Here is a 21,707-nt window from a genome sequence, read left to right on the forward strand (position 1 = left end):
CGCTGAAACAAATACGTCTGATATTTGATGCAACGAGTAAACACATAATAATTGATGGTTAAAAATTAAGTGTAGTTCTATGGGGATTGGTGAAACAATTCAAATTTGTGCATTTGGACTTATTCAAAAGTATTGGAATTCAAACAATCTGCTATGGCAAGGCTGATGGGAAACATCCAGGAATTCGGACTTAAAATTAAATTAACTGATATCTAAGTTGCCAGCAATAAACAATGTACGAACGGGAAACTTTTTGAAAATGTCACATTTTGTATCTGAATTACCAGCTAAAGGATTTTAGCTTTAGGGTTTAAATCAGATAAATTTAAATGGAATAATGCTTTAAACTCCTCAATAAGCAAACCAGATAATTTTGTATAAAGATTACACTGCTAAAACACGTTCTTTCAGAAATTCCAGTGGAACCAGATTTATCATAAAAGGCAATGGCAAGGCAATCAATACAGATGCGATATACTGAAATTTGCAATATACTCTCACATCATTTATGGGCGAAACTGCCGAAATAAAATTGATTGAATCGCGAAACAATTTCCCGATATTCAAATAATAAACATTCCATTTATCGATAAAAAGTGCTCAATCGAAGGCAACAATTTTATTGTATTCATCGAAAATATTTGTTCAATTCAGTCCTTTTGTTGTTGTATTGATCTGTTGTTTATATACGTACGTTTTAAAACCTCTTGGTCTGCCTAGTTTTGGTTATTTATAATTATTCACCGCAATAATAGTCCTCGATGGGCAACTTTCGTAATTAAACTGTTTTAATTACTGGACGATGTGTTCCATGAAAACTTCATTGCATGATAATTAAATGTAACCATTAGTAAAAGGACGTGCATAATGAATAATAAAAAGTATTTGCAAACAATTTGAGTTGATGCAAAGTCCCTAGAGGTTCACTTTTCCAACAAGTCTGAAATGCGAGCTAGCGGATTGTCAGCTTCAAAGCAAGAATGTTTTTTTATGTACGTTCAAACAAAGTGTTCTCCCAATTTGGAGGACAAGTTGATTTAATTTATGCAGAATCTAAATACTGACATGTCTCAAGGAGCAAACGAACCAATTTTGTCTCGAAACGGAAACTCCAACAGGGGAACATAAATTCTTATTTGCGATCTTCATACTTCCGAAAAAAAATGAACCTCCATCACGCGCAAAGTATATACTCGAACATAAATATAAGAGCCTCTAACGACAATTTTTTACGAGATATACGTAAATTTTACACGAGGAAACGTCTCGACAAACATTTTCCTATAATATTCCTCGTGATAGCTTCGCCGAATGTAATAGGTACAAGACGGGAATGGAATTATTTGTTTAGATATTCACTCTCGTTTTATTGACATTGCAATGAAAAACGGATTTTAATGAAGCTGGGGAAATACCGGGCATTATCTTCAGCTTTTTGCTCCACATTCCATTCTAGCTTCATTTTAAACGAAGCCGATATTTGCCTGATTCAGTAGTACATTCACATCTGTTACTGCATTTGTTCTGTCCGTTGTAATAAAATTTATTCACTTTTTTGATGTTTTCACCCTGAGATCTATATGGCCACTTATGCCGACTATCCTTATAAAATAAGACGTAGTATCGGTTCTGATGTGATCCGCATGATTTAAGTATAAAAGAAGTCACAACAGAAACGAGCATTTAGTCATTAGAAGTCTGGTCAGAAGTCATAAGAATTGAGTCTCAGATAGTCTTAGTTAGTCTAAAGACAGTCTTATGATGTACGAGCCATAAGTCATAGTTAAGGTTCGGCCACAACTAAAATCTAGTGTTTGTATTAATTTGAAAATACATTTTTTTAAAAAGCAAACCAAATTAATGAAAAATATTATATCAGGTCCATTCTCGTTGTTTAGGATTTTTTTGAAGAACGTGCTCAAAGCGGAAGTTCTGTATGAAGAAGTCCAAAAGAATGTCGCCGCCATAGTTTCTGTGTTTCGAAAGATTATTTGTTTATACTCGCATAAGCAGTTTATTCTGGTGATGAATTTACTGCTTGAGTCAAATCTAATTAACTTATTATACACACTGTTATTTATTCGGATTAGTACCACAATTATTTCGATTTGAAATATGGATATTCTATCTAATTTAAACGTAGTGAAAGGCTCAGGTTTCGAAAATTAGTTCATCATTAAATATAGACTCGTTTAGAACGCGGTTTCATATTATATTAATACCTAATTATTATTATATCCTGAACAATGACATTCTAATCACTAATGCCATCCGAAGAAACTTATTCAGTGTTTAATTAATTCAATCCGATTAAACAAATTCAGGCTTTCAAATATTATATGATTGCTTTACTGCAGCCATAATTATCTAATCATCATAATTAATTAACTAATTTATTAGTATTGAATTGCTTAATTTGCTGCCATTATCTATTAGAGAGGCTTCATTATATTGATTGGGGTACTTGGATTGGAAATATTGCCACAGTCTTACATAATTCATACACTTGCACAACAGGTGGCTTTCACACTACATCTATTGACTATTAGATAGAAATATTCGGTTCGAATGTTTTTAAATTGATAATTTCTCCTACTTAGTGAAATTTTGTTATTAGCCAGCGTTCATGTTCAGGCTCAAATCGTGTTTATTTGGCACTTCTGTAGGTTTCCAAAGTCAGAAAATTCTGGATATTTCCTTCGCTGTGCAGTTGACAAACTGCAAATCGAGCTTTTTTAACAGCCAATATCAAAGTTGAATTGTAACACAAGTATGGAGGTGAAATCGGTCGATAGCAATTCCCAGCTAAAAGCTGCAATCTAAAAGCATTTCACAAATGCAGTGGTTCTGATCGATAATTGAAATATCAATCGCAAGAAGTGTCTCGGAAGTTTGCTAGTTTGAGCGATTATGAGCTTATATGCGTTAATATTATATTATGGTAGCATTAGTAGCAGCAGTAAACTTTATGATGCAGTAAGTTTGCACAGTCACTCGTAATTGAAGCATTATCAGGATCGCTGAATTAATTAGCAAATATTGATGATATCCATTCTTAATTGTGTGTTGAAAAATTATGTAAAAATAAGGCTCACAAGCTAAAGTCCAACAAATAACACATGAGAAAGAAAAAAATAAATTTTTACACCATTTTGTGATTATCGATGGAAAAAAATAGAAAACAACTGAAGCGGGACTATGGAAGCACGTTTTATCGATTTTCAAACAATTACCTCATCAAGGTTTCGGCTAACGATTTTTCGATTCAACAGCAAAACTTTAATGGAAAATTAAACATAAGTTCTTTTGTAGGTTTCAACATAAGTAAAAGAAAATGAAAAATACTCAAACACTGATTTGGAATTTAGGCTAATGCTAACTGCGGCTAAATCAATAGTAAGTTATTTTGAATCAATAGATCAGGACGTGATGTAAGAATTTTAGTCACTTACGCTTGAAATACTAATAAAATTACTCTTATACTTAGATATACCATAGAGGAAGCCAAACTGAGTCTTGTTTATTTGGGAGCCGAATCTGTTATTTGTTTCTCTAATCTTTCTATCTCCAGTGTCTTTCTTTCACATTTCATTCCTTCTAAGTAACCTCCTCAATCTTACTTCAGAAACGATTGTTACAGATGTGCACTTCTTTCTCACATCTAGATGATAATTTCTTTTATTTTTCATAATGATTGAGAAGAAAAGTTGAGAAAAATTTTCTAACTCTATTTTAAGAAATCTTTTGGCTATGAAGTCAAGTGATTTCAATACTTCCTGCTTTCTGTACAACACTGTTTTAGATACGTAGAAGCTCCAGAAAACAATACAAACCAATCATTAAAACTCGGTATACCTTGAACACAATCTTTCCTTATTAACGTAAGTTGGGTAACAGTGAAAAGTTATTTTTGTTTGGGCAGTTATTTTCTGAAAGTGAAGTTAATTCGTAGATATTAAACGACCGACAAAATGTTTAATATAATAGAAAAACATATATTTTTAAAATAAATCCATCAAGCGGAACAATTGGATTTCACTTCTTAATCTTTTCAAGCCATTAGTTTCCTCCAAAATAGTTTAATACACTATAATTAGATTCATTAAAGAAATGGATTACTAGTGATGGAACAGTGAGTCCAAAGGAGGATTGACTGGCCAACGAAGGAGACAACGACGGACAAGGAGAGACGCAAAAAAGCATTTTTGCCAAAAAAAGATCAACACCTTTTGAAAACAGCAAATGCATAGATAACATATTGATAAATGATGTAATAAATTTACTTAAAATCATTGATGGAGCCAGATAAATTCAAGACAAATGCAATGAAGATAAATCTGCATGCTAAAAATAGGGACTAAACTCGTAACACTGGTAAACTGGTGGAACAAGAGAATAAAGGGCAAAATAAAATGAGTGGAAATAAATGGAAAGTGAAAAAAAGAAGAAAACATTGCTATTATTGATGGTAATCTTTCAAAAATGAAACACAGAACAAACAATTTTAGATAAGTTAAGAAAAGGGAAAACGCTTTAATAACATTTCAGATATCACCGAATAATGTAATAAATCATGAGATTTGGGGATTAAACCGTACTAAAGTAATCTTATAAATGCGCAAACAAACTACAAAAAACTAATCAATTATTTTATTGATGAGTCTTCCAGTCTCTTACTTTCCATCCATTTGTTTAATGCCATTTTAATGCTGTAAAAATACAATATTGGTATATTCAGATTTTGTATTGATTGAACAATAGCGATAACGTTTATTATTGAAATTGTGCCGTACTTTTTGGAAACGGCAAAGTACTGGCAGATTTAACAGTTGCCATGTTGGCCAATTTAAAGTGGGTTATCAAATTGAACTGGAATTAATCACCGCTATTGGCAGCCGAATTAGCGGTTTAACCTGCAGGAATATTTATTAAATTTTCGAGCGATTTAACAAGCTGAAACTGTAAGTGGAGTAATATCTTTGATATTGTGCAACTAATTATAATTAAGCACGTTCCACTGTATCATGTTCCACGTTCATCACAAAACGCGAGAATGTCGACTTCGCATTTTGTTGCTAATAAATAGGCTAAGTTAAGATTTCCAAAGTAGTTGTTGTTGTACCGAGGTATCTGAAATAAAAAAATTTAAAAACCATTTTTCTTAAAGGCGTATTTTAACTGTGGTAAACCTTTTCCATTGCACCTCTTCAATGCAAACTAAGATTGGAAGTTTAAGAAGAGGAGAAATTTTATTTTTGATGGTTCTCCTGAAGAAAACTTAAAAATACTTGCATTATAATTTCTGAATATCAGTTGGATCCAGAAAAACATTATGGGCTTGGCTTGAGATCAAGTCGATTTCTGGATCTAAGCTGCAGGGTTAATCCGCTAAGCTCAAAAAATTGCCTGTTGAAGCGCTGATAAATTGATATAGTTGGTTGCAGTGCAGGTTTAAATACAGTATTTTTTTGAGGAATTTGTATTGTAAAATATACTTTTACAATTTACTCATAGAGAATGGACCATCGCTGACAATCTAATGCAATTTTCATTGTTCGACAGGTCGACGCAGGATGTAATTCTCTAAAGTGCTTGTCAGTGTCGATTGGAAGTTCTGAATTTAGTGGATGTGCTTTCCAATTCAACCGTTACAAAACAGACATGGTATTGTTGACGACATGAGATCTAGGCTGATTGGTGTCGTGAAATGGATAAAGCTCACCGTCCTGCTTGCTTTACTGACATCTGCAATCGGTAAGTCTAATAGTCCCAGTTTTATTTGAATGCTAACGGGATGTTTGCATTTCGCCTGCATGGATTCCAACTCAGTCTTCGTCGAAAAAATTTAGCTCAGCTGGCTAACAAGCTTCTCGTATTAAATTAATGTAGAAGTCCTAATTTTTTTCACCTGAAAATTTTAAACACCTTTTCAACTCCCGTCCTAATAGCGTAAATGTGTTAGCGGGAAAAAAAACGTTAAATTGTGCCTGCCAACAGTCCTGAGAGAACAATTCTTAATCACCAGGCTCTCGTTAACTGCCATGCGGGTATCTCTTATATAAATCCGCATAAAAATTGTGGTAAACACACCGTTCCAATCAACTTTTCAAGTTTGCCACCAGCGTGCGAGACACTTTTCAATAAGTAACAACGATATATAGTTTTCTTCATGCTCGCTGATATTTTGTTACCGATTTCCGCAAAGTACAAACCCTTTTATCCTTTTAAGAAACTTTGCGCCCCATATTCTCAGCGGTTGTCTTTCACAATCTTTATAAAGTGATGCAACTCCTTTGAGGTATACGTTTCTGAAGCATGTCTTGATTTCAGCCTCGAGTTGGGAATTTGGTAAAATGATTCTTGATAGTGACTTGGTTGGAATATGACCTAATAAAATACACAAATCGAGTGAAAAACCTCGTAACTTTATTGCTATTGGTGTTAACTCAGAATGAGGATACTACCAATTTTTAAACTGGAATTCGATTTTTCAATTTCCTAATTGACAAAAACGCTCGTTTATGATTTTCTCTGTTATGTAAGTGTACATTTTCTTATCCATTTCTGTAAAAAAGTTTCGAAATGTGAATTGTGGATTAACAGTAAAGAAGTCTTACCGCACGTGTTTGAGAGGAGAAAGCGACTTATTCGCTCACGTGGAGTTCAATAACAGGTCACAGGGGACATTTTTCTGCGTAAAATAGAAAAATGTAAAAACACCCCATATGAAAGGCTTCGAGTGTTTAGCGTTCCTTTGAACACCCCACTTAAGGAAGGATTCGTCTACTAATAGCTGTTATTGATCATTTTGGAACAGACCTCAACATTTGCCTATTGCTTTTTGAGTTAACAAACTCCTGCGAGATTCGACGTTTTTAGAAAATTTCAAAATACAACTGCAGCTTTCAAGCTAGTAAGGTTTCTATCTATATCTATACAATTTTTGCCTTCTGCAAGCTTCTGAGTGCAACTGGTAATTTGCTGATAAAAATATATACAACTGAGTACATGTATCTACAAGGTACTAAACGGATATCGAGCCTAATCCATCAGTTATAGTAAAGCTCCACAAAAACTTTCGCTCCTAAACCTTTGTAAGGTTTAGTAGTAAATCCCTCGCGATCTATCCAGTTATTTCCCGGAGATCAGAACAATGAACTTTGATCATATGGGATTAATTGGATTAAACTTTAAATAAAGTAGGTAAAACGGAGCTTAAACTGATTATTTAGGCTCCGGCGGTGATTCTAAGCCGTGGCCGAAGCCGGTCCCTACTGGAAAAGAGGTTTTCGTTTTGGAAAAAAGAACCGTAAAGTTTTAATGATCAGCTAACTAGTGGTCGATAACGGTGTATTTGAAGGGGTTTAATTATTTATTCATTCGAGGCGAAGTTAGTGAAGGCACCGGTTTAAAGCGCATTTTTTACGATAGTTGTTCAATGCTTGATTGCTTATGCCTTTAAATGTTCTGTTTTTCGCTTACAAATTTGCGTTTGTGTAACAGTAAAAAAATTATATGAGTTTCTCAATAATATTTTTGCTAATTATACTTCTGCCCTTCCAGCTATTTGCTGTGTTTATCTTTAAAATTTTAATTTGAACACGACTTGCATAAATTTACAAAGAAGTTTCCCCGTACTTTATAAACTGTAGCCGTGTTATCCAGTTCTCTGTAAATTATAACTGTGAGGAGATAGGAAAGGATCATTATTCACTTTGATACTAGAATGAGACTGGATTTTACTTGTTTTTGATGTTATATATGGCGTTTTTTACTACTATTTTCGACTACCTCAATCTGCATACTTAAGTGAATAAAGAAAATATCGTTGGTTAAAGATTCAAACCGCTCAAAATTTTGGAGATTATCTTGGATCTGAATAGTCTAACATCGTGTGAATTAACGTCCGTTAATTCGTTGCAATTCCCGTTTTCGTGCAATGAAAATTATATGGAATTTGAGGAGTTTTGAGCCCTTTGAGTTTTCAGGAAAAACTTCGCTCACAGATAGCTTTAATTATGAAGTAATTAATGTGTGGTCAAAGTCAAAGTTTGTTGAAACTTGATTGTGTTCATTAGAAGATTTCTTCAACTTTATTGAGCTGGGAATCGAATCTATTAAAGCTGAATCTGCAGTGTTAAAACCCATTTCCCAGCATATATTTATTTGTACCTAAACGGATTTGAGCAAAGAAGCCCTCGACTCTTTCGATATTTACGAGTTTTCTCTAAACTTTGTTTTCCTTTTATTTTCCACTAACCCTAAATGGAGTTTGACAAGAAAAAACAACTGACCTGGAAAAATAGGTGCTGACACATAAGTGCGAGGATTTCCGAATCCCAATACTGGCATAGTCGAGTAAACCGTGTGGTTCGCAGATTTCTCTTTTAAAATAAATTCAACGAATTGAGTGAAAACAATTCAATCGCTGCTACCAAATTCGTTCCTCAAATAAATGTGTTTTATGAATGCTGACTCAAGTGTTATTTTTGGGTTTGGGCCAGAATCCATCACTGGCATGGAATCAAGAGTGTACTTTCAAAATGTAGCTGCCGTTGGACAAATTTCATTTTAATGAAGACATTTTAAAGACTCTTTTTTGAGCACATTATAAACAAAATTTACTGAAATTACAATTTTTAAGTTGAAGACTTAAATTTAATTTCGAGCAACCGTCAGAAAGCGCAGCTCATCCCAGACATAAAAACTGAAGCTACACAAAATAGAAAAACATATGGCAAATACTGAACTAATAAGTAACGAAATAGAAACAATAAAGACATGCTTTCTTCAAGGAGACATTATTGAACCTCCCTTCTTCCAGTTCCACACAACGAATATTTATATATGTAAATTTCATCTGTAAAACCAATAGGCCTGCAATGGCTTGCCCAAGAAAAACGTTTTATATGAAGTTATTTTCTTATCCAAGAGTAAAAAATAATTAATTGTTTTCCAAACGTACCTAATCATTTACACCATTCCGCTTCGATTTGTACAGCATTAAAGTTCGGACAAGACTTCTTGAAAGCCAAATCGCATTTAAATCCGCAAAGGATACCATTACCATCATCTTCCATTTCCTATTTATTGAAATCAAAATGTGTTTTCGAAAAGTAATTTTCTGATTAAAATAAGGTGCTGGAGGAATTCTGCTGCAGTAAATAATTGCTTACGTGTCCAAACTGCAAACTTTTGCCCGGTATCGCTAAAACGTTGTTCCTGTGGAGTATTGTTGGATCGAGTTTTATAATGGACTATTGGTTTTGTAATGAATTTTCTCCAGGGTATTATTTCGGTCTGTTTAAACAACGATACATTTACGGAACTTTGCGACTAGCGAATAGAGCCAGTGTAAGCTAATGATCTTTTTTATCCGTTTGGTTGGATTTTGAGGATCTCGATTGTGTTCGTAGCAAATTCGTAATTTTTTAAAAATTTATTTTTCTGTCACGTTTTGACCTATTTGGCAAGCAAAAACCTGACTCTCTAGTGGGACGAGTAATCGCATTTTCAAATTAAGCAAATAATTTTTTTTTCATAGAAACTTTTTTGGGATTTTTTTTACTACTGATTTCTTGACATTACTATAATTTTGAAAATGAGTCTTCAAGTCTTTAAAATGCTATTTATTTTAATATATGTTTTTACCTTAAGTCTGCTTCCCAAATTCTTAACACTCTAATAACGCCTATAATAAAATATGACCATAATTTTAGTAGTTGGTCAAGTGAGGGTTTCTTTGTTCGTCTGTTTCCATTTTGTTGCTCCTCTGAAATGGTCATTACTTAATTATATTGCTTCCATATAGAGTTTTTATAACAATAATTTACTTTTTAAATTTTTTTGTAGCTTCCTTGCTGCTTTTTTCAATGGGAAAGCACACAAATCATTGAAACTTCCTTGATACTATGCCAATAATAAAATTTTCATTATATCAAAAACTGGACGAAAGATGCCAGAATCCATCGAACCATATAACCAACCATATAAATAATTGCAAGTGAACGTTTTTTTTGTATTTTTCCTTTTGCACTGTTTGTGACAGTACACGAGCGAAATCCAGCAGCATACAAACCGACTGAATGGTAAAAATCGAGCAAGCCTCAAAACTTTCAAATCTAGATTTGCCATTTTTTTTATTTGCCACTACCTATTGAACCGCAAATGTCGCATGTAGCGTCATTTTTTTTCGTCAGTTCGCATTTACACACGATTCGTTTCTATTGTAGGGTGATTTTTAACTTTGACATGTTTCCGCTATGTGTATGTATTTTTCTGGGCGGTTGGCGCTGGCTGGATGCACTTTGTGTACTGATTCGTGAAAGGACTGCGAAATAAAGTGGAAAATGAAATGGCGGAAAACGTTCTAAATTTAAACCGTTCGAAATAAAGCGCCCTCGAGTTTTCTTTCGAATTGTAAAATGAAGTCACCGTCGGGTACTTTAACAAATTACAAGACCTGTTGGGGTCCACGGTTTCTGGTATTACATATTTATATGGGTGCAGGTGCATTCTCTTACGGGACAATATAGCTTTTTTCAATTAGAGCTGAATTTACAGTTTCGGGTTCAAGAAAAATTCCATGAGTTTTTCCTATTTTCACGTACGGAAATGCAGGAAGGAGACCTACATTATGCTTAATTCGCATTTTTATGCTTTTCAGCTTTATGAGTGAGTTTGTTTCTTTAATATTTCTAACTTTTAGTTCAATGGTATCTCAATTCTGCTCATTTCAGTCACTTCGTTAGTCAACAAAGAAGTGTTGGTTAAAACATTAAAATCGTGTATTTTGGTACAATTTGATTTTCCTGAAATACATAAGTATGCAGTTTTGATGTTAGTCTGTAAAATCCTTATTTTTCAATAGATTTTCAAATCTAATACACGAAACTAAATTCTTAAGAGATTCTAAGAATAAATTTTGCCTTTCTAAATGTCACATACTCCAATTTCAAGTGAAGAAAACAAAAACTAATAGTTAAGACCTTCAGCAATATTTCCTAACACAAACGAAAACGAATGTAGGCTCAAAATTAGCCCTTGAGATAAATGCTTATAACGCAATAAAGACACATTTTGGAAAGAAAAAAAAATGGTTATTTAGTGTTTTAAAGTTTTATTTTTTATGAAACATTGATGGCAAGAACTCAGTAATTTATCTATACAAAAATCGATCTTGTAAAATAATTTCCGAGCATTTAAAAAGAAAACCAAAATAAGTGGTTTCATTGTTTTATAAAACATCTTTTCTCAAATTTCAATTGTGAAAATTTTTTTAAAAATTTTTGGTCCTTAAGCTTAAAATGCACAACGCACGGGAATTCAACCTACGATCCAAGTGAACTGCTGAACGCTGATGTAATTTCATTGCTTTGGGAACTCAATTGAAGAAAATTACTTTTTGAAATATTACGTTCTGCTAAGCTGATAAGAGTGATAAATTTACAGTTCCATTAGCGGAATGGTCTCAAACCGAGCCTTTTTGTAAATTGTGCTATTTTTAGGTACTGTTAATGAAAAAGACGCTGTTAATTTAAAAACACTCCCAAACATATACTTTTGAGTTACCTGTATGACCATTTACAAAGAGCCATTGCATAATGAGAAGCTTTGAATAAAACTCGATATTGATGGTAATACTTTTGGAAGAAACGAGATCTCAGGACATTTTATTAAATGAAACCTTATTGAATTTCCTTTTAAATTGGTGCCACATTTATTACTGGGAATGGAAATGGCAGCATAGTGAAGCTCTGAGGATTTCTTTGATTCTAATTGGTAAAAGTCTGATCTCCTTATCGAGGCTTGATTTAATTTGATTACTTTCTTGCGATGAAAGTTAAATGCCACTATAAGCATAATGAAATCAGCGGAGTAAGTGCCAGGACAATTAAACAATGAAAAATAGTAAAACTGGTCGTCAAGAACTACTTTACAGGTAAGCTAATTCCTGGGGGATTTGAAGTAGAAAAGAGGCAGCCTAATGCTGTTAATGAAGCTCATCTATCTACAATGCAATAAACTTGCATTAAGCTGTAAAAAACTGCCATTAGCAGAAAAGCCATTAGTTGCGACCAATTAAAGTGACATTAGTGTTCCGAAAAAGTTCCCATTTAAAGCCAATCGTATTTTAGCGCCTCTGGGGCAAATTGAACGATTTAAAAGTAGTATATTCAATTAATTTTATTACCACTAGTAATATTGCCATTGGATATTTATGTTGTGTCTAATTAACCAGCGTCACGGAATACATGTGGAATCAAAAGCACTAGTGTTCCTATGATAAATTTGTTTGGACTGGAAGCTTTTAATAACGAAAATATGAATTAATGCGACACACTTTTGGTACTTTAATTACGGTAAAGCCATTAGTTTTCCCTGCAACTTTCCCGAGGCAAAAATATAAATTCCAGATAAATAAAACTAATACATTATCGCAAAATTGCAGACGATTTATAGCCCGGGCAATATCCGTTTCGTCGTTTATTTTTCTTCTCAGTTTGCCCGACAGACAGCGAGACATAATTCCGTGTAATAGCATCTAAAGAAGATTTTCCCTTTTTTGATTTTTTCGCGAAAGAACCTTTGATCTAATCAGGATCAGCGATTGTTTGCTTACCGCCTTTTTCACGAAAGGAAATAAAGAGCTCATTATTGGAGGCTTTGATGCTCTTCACTTTTTCCGCATTTAACGGATCTTCGTTCTTTTTGATGAAATCGTTAGTGTATTTCCTTTGGACTTCAAATGGTTTGAAACAGCTTAAATTCGGTTTTATTTAATAAGGTAGGGGATAAGGACGACGACTGCCATTAAATGTGACCTAACTGAATATTTTTATAGAGGGTGATTCAGGACGAAATGGAAATATTTTAAGGATGTGTCCAGGAGGTTTAAATTAAGCAAAAGGTAGTATTTCATTTTTGTCACTTTTCAGGACGGATCTTTAAAGATTTTCACCGGCTTTGGCTTTCGATAAAAGTTAATAATCTTTTGGTTTTACTTTACAGCTTAAGAAATTTATTTTGTATTTTCAATCTAAAAAATTATATAACAATAACTTTATTTCCGGCAGTAATAATAATATAATAATAATTTATTTGAATGCTCAGGTAATGATAAAAATGATTGTTGAAGAACAAAAAAAAGCATGGAAATAGGTGCAAACATTCATAAACAATGTCTATAAGTATAATTTCTGTTATTGTGATTATGTTATGTGTATCGATCGAGACTTGTGACTAGAGTTTCTCTCATACACACAGATCTGAATATTTTTCGTCAAAGAGTTTATTTGTCTACGTTTAAATTCAAATTTCCCACCATCAGATACTCCCTATTTCAAATTTTCTCTGACATCTAAAATAGGAACTTTCAGACCTTGTCTTATGGTAATTGAGCAGTATTTTATAAAAGCTTGTTTGGGCCAATTCAAGCATTTTTTATTACGAATCACCGTGTATCTATTTTTTCAAGCAACTCGAGTAATTTAAATAGTTGTTGCTGCCCCGGAAAACTTAACTATTCAAATTAGACGGCGTGTCACTTTACTTCCCCAAGCGATTTAACTCTCGATTTTCAAACAGTTTGAAACTAATTATTCCGTTCGTTCGTTTTCGCTGTTCTCTGCTCGAGATTTGCGGCCTGACCGGCGTCCGTTTATTAAATTCTTTGTCACCCGTTTTAGTTTACATTCTCCACGTTGAGGATAAAATACGGCGACTTGTTCCATTCTTTATTAAATTTATTCCTCAAATATCTTTGAGGGAACAGATTCAGGATGCATTCTTTTCCGGACAAGCGTTTGTTAATATAACCGGAAAATGAACATTGAAAACAACAAGAACTTTTTGAAATTTCCTCATTAATTTATGTTTTCCAATTTTTGCTTCAAACTCTAATTGAAACACATGATCTGTTGAACTGAGCTGTTTGCATAACGTGTGTCTCATTAAAGAAATAAGGCTAAAGTGAAATACAAATTGAATGAATGAAGTTGAGAATGAGACCTAAAGAAAAAATGCATGGTTTTCGAACGACGACGCCCTCAAAGCCCTCAAAGCTCCTCCCAACCTTAAAACTTTTTATGGGAATTTTCTGGTCAATTTTTTATATTTCATGGGCTCATAAATCGTCAAAATGCAAGAGTTCAAATAATGGTTGAGCATACAGTTTATTGAAGCTCTCGCTTACTTTACTTGTTCATTTGTTCGTGTTGGTAATTTTTATAAAAACTAGTAAAACGAAGTCGAGATTACTAATTATTATCTACTGATGACAATGCAAAAATTTGAAAAATAATAGCTGAAAACAATAAAACAACAGACAATAATAAAACTAAAATAACATAAACTCAATATCATAAAAGTACGAGTTTTCGAAGAAAAAAAGTAACTACCCCTGGTGGGACTCGAACCCACAATCCCCTGCTTAGGAGGCAGATGCCTTATCCATTAGGCCACAGGGGCTATGAGTGAACTTACTTATTGGCAGCTTTTTCTACTGCGTTCAGAAACACAATTGGAAAAATTTGAATTGGAATTAAATATTTAACACAGTAAATATAATTGCTGGTCTGATTTAGCTGTCACTGTCCTTTTGCTCAACAACTTAATTAAAAAAGTACTAAAAAATGATGTGGAATATTTTGAAATTGAAATAAAATAAAGTTAGAATAATGCATTTATCATCGGCTTATCGAAGATTATAGAATCACTGTTAACATTAAGTTGATATCACTGGACTGGGCACTTTTTCACGTTCACAAAGCTAAAACTGTTCCAGTGGAGGAGCGGATGAAGAAAAATTGATTAGTTGTTTAACAAAAATTGCAATTCCCCTTCAGTTTGAACGCTGGTTCCGCTAATTCCTGAAAATTAGACAATTTACACATGAACATTATTAGGAATAAATATGGGAGGGAGTCGCTTTTGGTTATTTTTCTGGTACACTCATTTCATTCTTCTGCCCTATGTGGATTCCGAAGATAATGAAAGTTTGAATGAGTTTCCGGGCAAATTACTTCGTAATCATTGAATAGAAAGTAATATTGAGGCCAGCGAAGTCGAAAGACAATTTCTAGAGCCAGCGAACTATTTTGTAATCATTCATCTTGCGTTACATATAAGTAAAATCAACGAAGCTAGAATTAGAATCGTTCTTCCTTCGGTACTGAATTTGCATTTTTTTATGATTTAACTGCTCTATTGTTCATTGAGCTGCTGATTACCATTTCCGTACTTTTCAACACGAGTAAAACTGCATAACTTCTTCGTTTGAACCGATGTACACTTAGCGAAAAGGATAAATTTGCCATCTTAAACAGATTTATAAAAAAAAAACGTTCACATAATGCACACTTTAAATCAAAATACATTTTCCGAGCCTCAGAAGTTTTATATCCCTTGACCCACTCTATCTCTCCTCCAATCCACATTACTTATAAACCAGGATTTCATTTGTCTGTTAGTTCTATCCTCCGGACCGTAGTGTATTTTAGTGTTATTCCAGATGACTACGCATGCCAGAGCAACGTTGAAATCGTGCCGGATCAACTATTTTTCTTTTTCGGGACTTCTCCTCGCATTTTACGAGTCTGCATTAAGCGTCTCGGAGATAAAGATGTATTCCTGTTTATCCCGTTTTTATGCCGGTGTCACCCTCATTCGGACTATTCTGTACATTGTAAACAGGTTTTACCGCATTTTATGACGGATAACTTCATGGAAATGAAGCTTTCTGGATAAACATATGTAAACCTAAGCCGTGTTATTTTGATGCCAAAAAAATGTATCTGGGTTCAGAGAGGGATTAGATTTCCAAAAAGTTTTACAAAAAATTCTGTACAAAGTCTTTAAACGTCTACCCAAAATAAAGAAAGCGTTAACTCTCGTTCAATCATCTTGAAGACTCTTGATATCACTGTATTTAGCATGTTTTTTTCTCAAACCATTCAGAGACCTTAAATGCGGCCAGCAAATACTCCATATATCGAGCAAAAATTTCAACTATAGCAAAAATTCTTCTACTACAACCAGATTTGCCTTTCTTTAAACTCGGGGAAAAGAAAGGAAACCAATTTATACTCAAACGAATTTAAATGTCTAACTCCGGATAACTTTGCGTTCCCGAGGGACGTTTTGCCGGGAATTTATTTAAGTCTCTAGGATGCAAAATCCCAAACCGAAGAAACCTTTCTTGATCTTATATCCTAGTTTAAAGTTTGCCTTCTAACTAAATCTTAAATTTTACTGTGTTTTGCCGAGTGATTTTGTTGCCGATAGGAACTTTACGAATTCGCATTTTCCTCGACCTCAATTAAGACGACATTAACATTTTAAAGAGCACAGAGAAGCCGGAATGACGGAAATTTGCATCTTCTGTGCTCGCTTGTTTTGCACAGTTCAATTCGGCAGTCTATTCATGCGCAAAAATGTGTGTTGTGTTGAGGTCAATGATGAATTCGCACTCGAATATTTCGTTGTATTTTTTAATGAATCACATTTTTCGATTTATTGGATCGTCTGGTACCAGATTAATAACTAAAATTCTGCGGATTTAAACGCGATAAATTACACGTATGTTTCCGATAATTTAGCACAAATTGGATTTTCACATGAATCATGCCGCTGCTTATTGTTCGCAATATTCTCCAATATTTTTTCGCCATTTAGCAAAAAACTGCTTTTAGTTGCATGATTTCTTTACCGAATTTATGTAGAAACCATCAACCTTTAAATTTTCTATTTTATTCAGACCTTAAGTGATCCACCAACAGTGTTCAACGGCTTATGCCCAATAGTTTTTTTGTCAACCTCAAGATGTTGTTTGTATAAATTCGACATGCCTTTCATTTAAATGAGTGAAAGTTGGTTATTAAAGTTCTGTACATCTTCATATAAGCTTGGAACGTTTACTTTTGCTTTTGATTATCAGTCGTTCTTGGCTTCTGCTATAAGAAATTTTGCAATCCGCTTGATATGTTTATTACCCTAAAATAAATTTGGGGTATCCAACATTTTCACAAAGGCGCTTAAAAGTCGAAGTATTATTTAGGCAAATTAATGTTTACTTATTTATGCTCGAACCCCTTTACTCGTGAACTTTGTTGAGTAACAAGTTAGGATGTTTTGAAGCCTGTAGGGTGAAAATGATATATTTTCGATGCGGCAAGTTTCGTTTTGAAAAACGCAGAAAAACATGTTTTCTCTCGTGATGTAATTAGTCACTAATTTCATCTCTCCTGTTGTTATTTAGTCTATTACCGTTGTTGCATATATCATTACTGTTTTCTGCCTTTATAGCTATTTCAGGCAAACACATTCAGCGAACTTTGAATTAGGCATTCAGAACGCAACTTTTGTATCTAATTCGGCTTCTCTAGGAACAATTTCGACAGAGGCAAATTAAATAGTTTTATGGGGCTCTCAATTAGGGGGACTGGAACAACTCGAAAATCCATTTCAATGACAAGCTTTTGTGTGTCGAAATGGCTTTCATGACAGCGGAATCATAGAGTTTATAATTAGCAGAAAACTTGAGAACAGAAAAAGGGAATAGCTGATTTCAGCAATTGCTCTACATTGTTGCACATAATGATTTCATCGACACAGAAATTATTTAAAAAAGTCAGTGTGTCAGGTTTTAGAGAAATATTTTTCGGATTTTTAACAGCGATAAGCCTTTATATGAAGTTGCTCACCACTTATAAAATAAATGTTCTACTGGTTGACCGAGGCAACAGCCATGTAAAACAGAGAGATTTTCTGAAAATTATGAATATGAACAGTGTTCTAAATTAATAGAATCTACCGTGTTTGTGGAAGCTAAAAGCTAGCAGCTGCAAGAAAATGCAATAAAATGCCACGTAGACAAAATCAATATCTCAACTGTAAGCGTAAAAACATTTAATGACAATCGGCTCTTCAATTGTAATTACGTAGAAGGACATAGCTGAAGTAAAAGCTTCCAGAATCGCCGCTATAAAAGGAAAATGAAGTCTCTCTTGTTTTGTGTGAAATTGCCATCATTTTCGAAAGAAATTTATTTGACCGTCAACTAACGCGTTGACTTAGTTCAGTGAAAACATTAATGTTGTTCATCACAGCACAGCATAAGTCCTGTATTCGGTGGGTTTCAAAAATTTGTTACCTTAATTTAAAAAATCTTGAGTGTTTTTGTGACTTTTTCCACATTTTCTAATTTTCATGAACACTAAATGATGCCTACCATATTCAAGAACACCAGTATAGTTTGTTGGCTTTTTGTGATTAACGTAAAATGTACTATATACATTATGTAAAATCATCTATCTATATTTCAAAATATACATAGACAATTCTTTAAACTTTGAACTCAATTCGCTTCCATGGATGAATTGAAAAATTCAACAAAAGACTGAAAATATCGCGTGTTTTCGCAAATTATTCCTAGATTGAAATACTTACGTACTAAAGTTGCATTCGGCTGGCGCACCTTAAGAATTACTTGCAATTGTATAAAGGGCGTATCCAAGTCGCTGATTCATCCCGATTGCAATGTAAAGTGCAAAACTTAGACAAAAGAGCTGCAACTTATCTCTCTCCCCAATAAGCAGCGAATAATAAATTACATGAAACTTTGTGTTTAAGTTTTTGCTGACAAATAAAATAAGTATACATAGGAATTTAATTCAAAGGAACAGTTAGCAAGATACGGGCTTTGCAATGAATTACACTATTTGAACGCTTATTTGTCAGTTGGTACAGAATGAAGATAAGCACTAGAAAGTTTCTGGCAGAGCAACTAAATAAAACAATACAGTGAAATATTTGTTTGTAAAATAATAGCTAATTTCTTCCAGAGCAAGGGATTGTGTTAGGAAAGTTCTGCTTTGAATAATTTGCCACTAGATTGTAAGACGAATACAAAGCAAATTATATTTCGACCATAACAAACGTGAAAAGTTGGAGCGGTTTTGGTTTATTTGGATTTCGAGACTCTTTTAAAAATTAGTTGGCGTTAATAATTATGTTTGCGAACGTAAACCTTTGATGTAGTCATCCTTAAAGTGTTGGAACTTCGCTAATTAAGGGTTTCATTAGAGTTTTTATAAGTTAACGGTGTTACGCTGAGGAAAAAAATTGCAGGTTTAATTTTGGTGTTGAAGAATCCCATAAAATCTATTCATCTAGCTTTATTCACTTTCCGCAATCGGGCATGTGTTAAATTCAAATACGCGCCTGCCGACTCCATGGTTTATTGCCGAAACTTCCGTAGAAGTTGATCGTTTGGAGAAAATTAGCTATTAGCAACTGGAAGTTTGCACGCCCTTGCTAAATATTCTGCATAGATTCACCAGCATCTAACTTTTCGTTACGTAAGTGTTTCCGTGTAAAGTTTCACCATACTAGATGAAAGCTTATTAATTATTTGTGAAGAAAACCTGTATGCATTTATATGATTAAATCCTTACTTGCAATCAAGTTTCCTAGAAATTACTCTAGAATGTCCAAATAAATAACACGAAAACAAAATCTCATTTAAATCGGTAGGGACCTTGTTTTCGGTCTTGCTATCAGCGAATTGGATCTGGTACGTGATATTTCATAAGTTTAGCGTCTGAGTAAAACCGCAATAAGCTTCAATTTCGAACTAAATTGACGTGCTAGAAGAGAAACGGTCCATGAAACTTAAGTAGAACTTGAGTGCTTGTTGTTTTCAGCTAAATCGTTGCATTTTTTGCCAATCGGTTTCGTTCGAGGATATTCACTTTGATGGTAAAGAACTGTTCAGGCCCTCATCATGGTTTGTATTTTTCCTCATTTTCGTCAAAGACAAGTGCTGTTTGAATGTGCAAATGAAACAGTTTCCGCACAACTCGTCAGCAAGATATAGAAATTCATCACACTGTTTTATTACCCCCCTGCCGAGCGAAACGCCGGAGAAAATCTGGTCGGGAGTAAAGAATGACTAAGTTAATCGGAGTGCGATACTGGGAAGCTGTTTAGTTAATAATGTATGATATTGGCGATCCCTGGTTGCCCTTAAAGTTCCACGTGTAAAAGATGCGAGAGTGGAGACGTGGGACGTTGCACACTTGATTTGTGATGACCGTTCTTTGAGGAGTAATTTTAATTTTCCTTGGGAAATGATTTATGAGAGAGATACATATAAAAGCAGCAAACTCAACTGATGTAGGATAACCAAGAACAAATGAAGTTTCAGGGGAATTTTAACACTTTTTTTCAGTTTCACAACAAGTATTTAACTTTTAGAATGTTCTTCCAAAAATTCAACCAGAAAATCTGGAAAAATTTATAGTTTTATTATATCTTGGTACGAAGCATTAAATTTACTTAATATATGATGCAAATCCATAATTTTTACCCTCACAGGTAGTTTGTATTTTTCGTCAAGATGCATTCGTTGATCATACGTTATTTTTCCCCTTGACTGACTAAACAAGCATAACTTTTTATTTAGTTACAAGGCTTCAATTGAAGCTATTTTTGTCAAATTTTATTAAAAAAATAAGTTTATTATCATTTATATTTCTAACTCGTAAGTATCAGCTCAACTCGGCTACAATCACTTTGTCGTTTGACTCGAAAACAGCTTTTTGCTCGAGCAAATATCGTAGTTTTTGTATTTTCCTTCAAGAGGCCTTCCTTGCTCATTTGCTGCTTTTCATTCTGACCATATTTGTTCTTGTCGTCCTATTTGCTTTTAGTACACAGGTTTTTTAAGCTATTAAAAGGCGTAGTCAAAACAGCACTGATAACGCAAAACTAAAATTATTCGAAATAAATGCTGGACATCTGAAACATTCTTCTAGGGGGCACAAACACAAATGCTTTAGTTAAGGCGATCTGAATTGGCAAAGTATGGTTTCCAGTTAGTTCTTCTTGACTTCAGAAATAGTTTATTTTCAGTCGAAATTAACCCAAAGTACCAGATTCGTTAGACTCAAAATGTTAAACTAGCAAAGGACACTTTATTTCCAATTATAAATTCAAATTTTTTGCTTCATGTTCAATATCTTGAAGCTAATCCAAAACAGTTCTGTAACAGCCTACGCCTACAGCCTCTTTGCCCCAGCAGAATTTAATTAAGCTGTGAATTCTTATAAAACTGAATTTTAAATACAGCTGAAGTCGCAAGACATTCTAATCCATACTAAAAGGTATCGCAAAGCCATTTCAATTTTTTCTAGCCAGTCAAATGAAGACATAACACACACTCTGAAAAAATGTAAAAAATAAATGTTTACTTCTTTTTTACATTCCAATTACACCCTCTATTCGCCCTTTGTTTATTCACTTCATTTAACTATGCAGATGACAGCGCTTCAGCTGAAATTAACGAACTTGTCCAATCAAATCTAACTTGTTTGTTCGGCGAAATCGCTTCACGTGTACTTGCAAAAAAATCGGCAAAAAAACAAATCTGGATTAACGTTTCGAAGCCACTTAGTTCAATTATGGATTCTAATTTTCCCTTCTGGAGGGCAAAGCACTTAGACCTGCAGATACCATGTTGGCGTAAATAATGTGGTAATCTAACTGTTATCAAGGGGGAGTTGTTTACCTAATATTCCATCGAACAAGATTGTACTGATAGAGCCGTATTGATTGAAGATTACGAAATTTCAACTATATTATAATTCCACCGAGAAATTTCTCATCAAGTTGTTTGCGTTTTGGAACTGCTTGCTTAAAGGTGGGAG

The 21,707-nt window shown here is 33.8% G+C and overlaps 1 protein-coding gene and 1 non-coding gene across 2 annotated transcripts in view; one reads left to right on the forward strand and one right to left on the reverse strand.

Moving 5' to 3' along the window:
* Window positions 1–5,562: 5,562 nt before the first annotated feature.
* LOC109546873 (hemicentin-1) overlaps window positions 5,563–21,707 on the forward strand; it is a gene marked incomplete at its 5' end in the record, with an annotated part of 214,487 nt that continues 198,342 nt past the window's right edge. Inside the window, 1 exon segment of the mRNA XM_048669069.1 lies at window positions 5,563–5,754. Coding sequence (XP_048525026.1) covers window positions 5,628–5,754 — 127 coding nt within the window.
* Trnar-ccu lies at window positions 14,397–14,469 on the reverse strand. Its single transcript has one exon. It is a non-coding gene; the product is annotated as a tRNA-Arg (tRNA).

The sequence above is a fragment of the Dendroctonus ponderosae genome, unplaced genomic scaffold (assembly GCF_020466585.1).
Source record: "Dendroctonus ponderosae isolate FM_Combo_2020 unplaced genomic scaffold, Dpon_F_20191213v2 Dpon_F_20191213_8, whole genome shotgun sequence".
Lineage (NCBI taxonomy): Eukaryota > Metazoa > Arthropoda > Insecta > Coleoptera > Curculionidae > Dendroctonus > Dendroctonus ponderosae.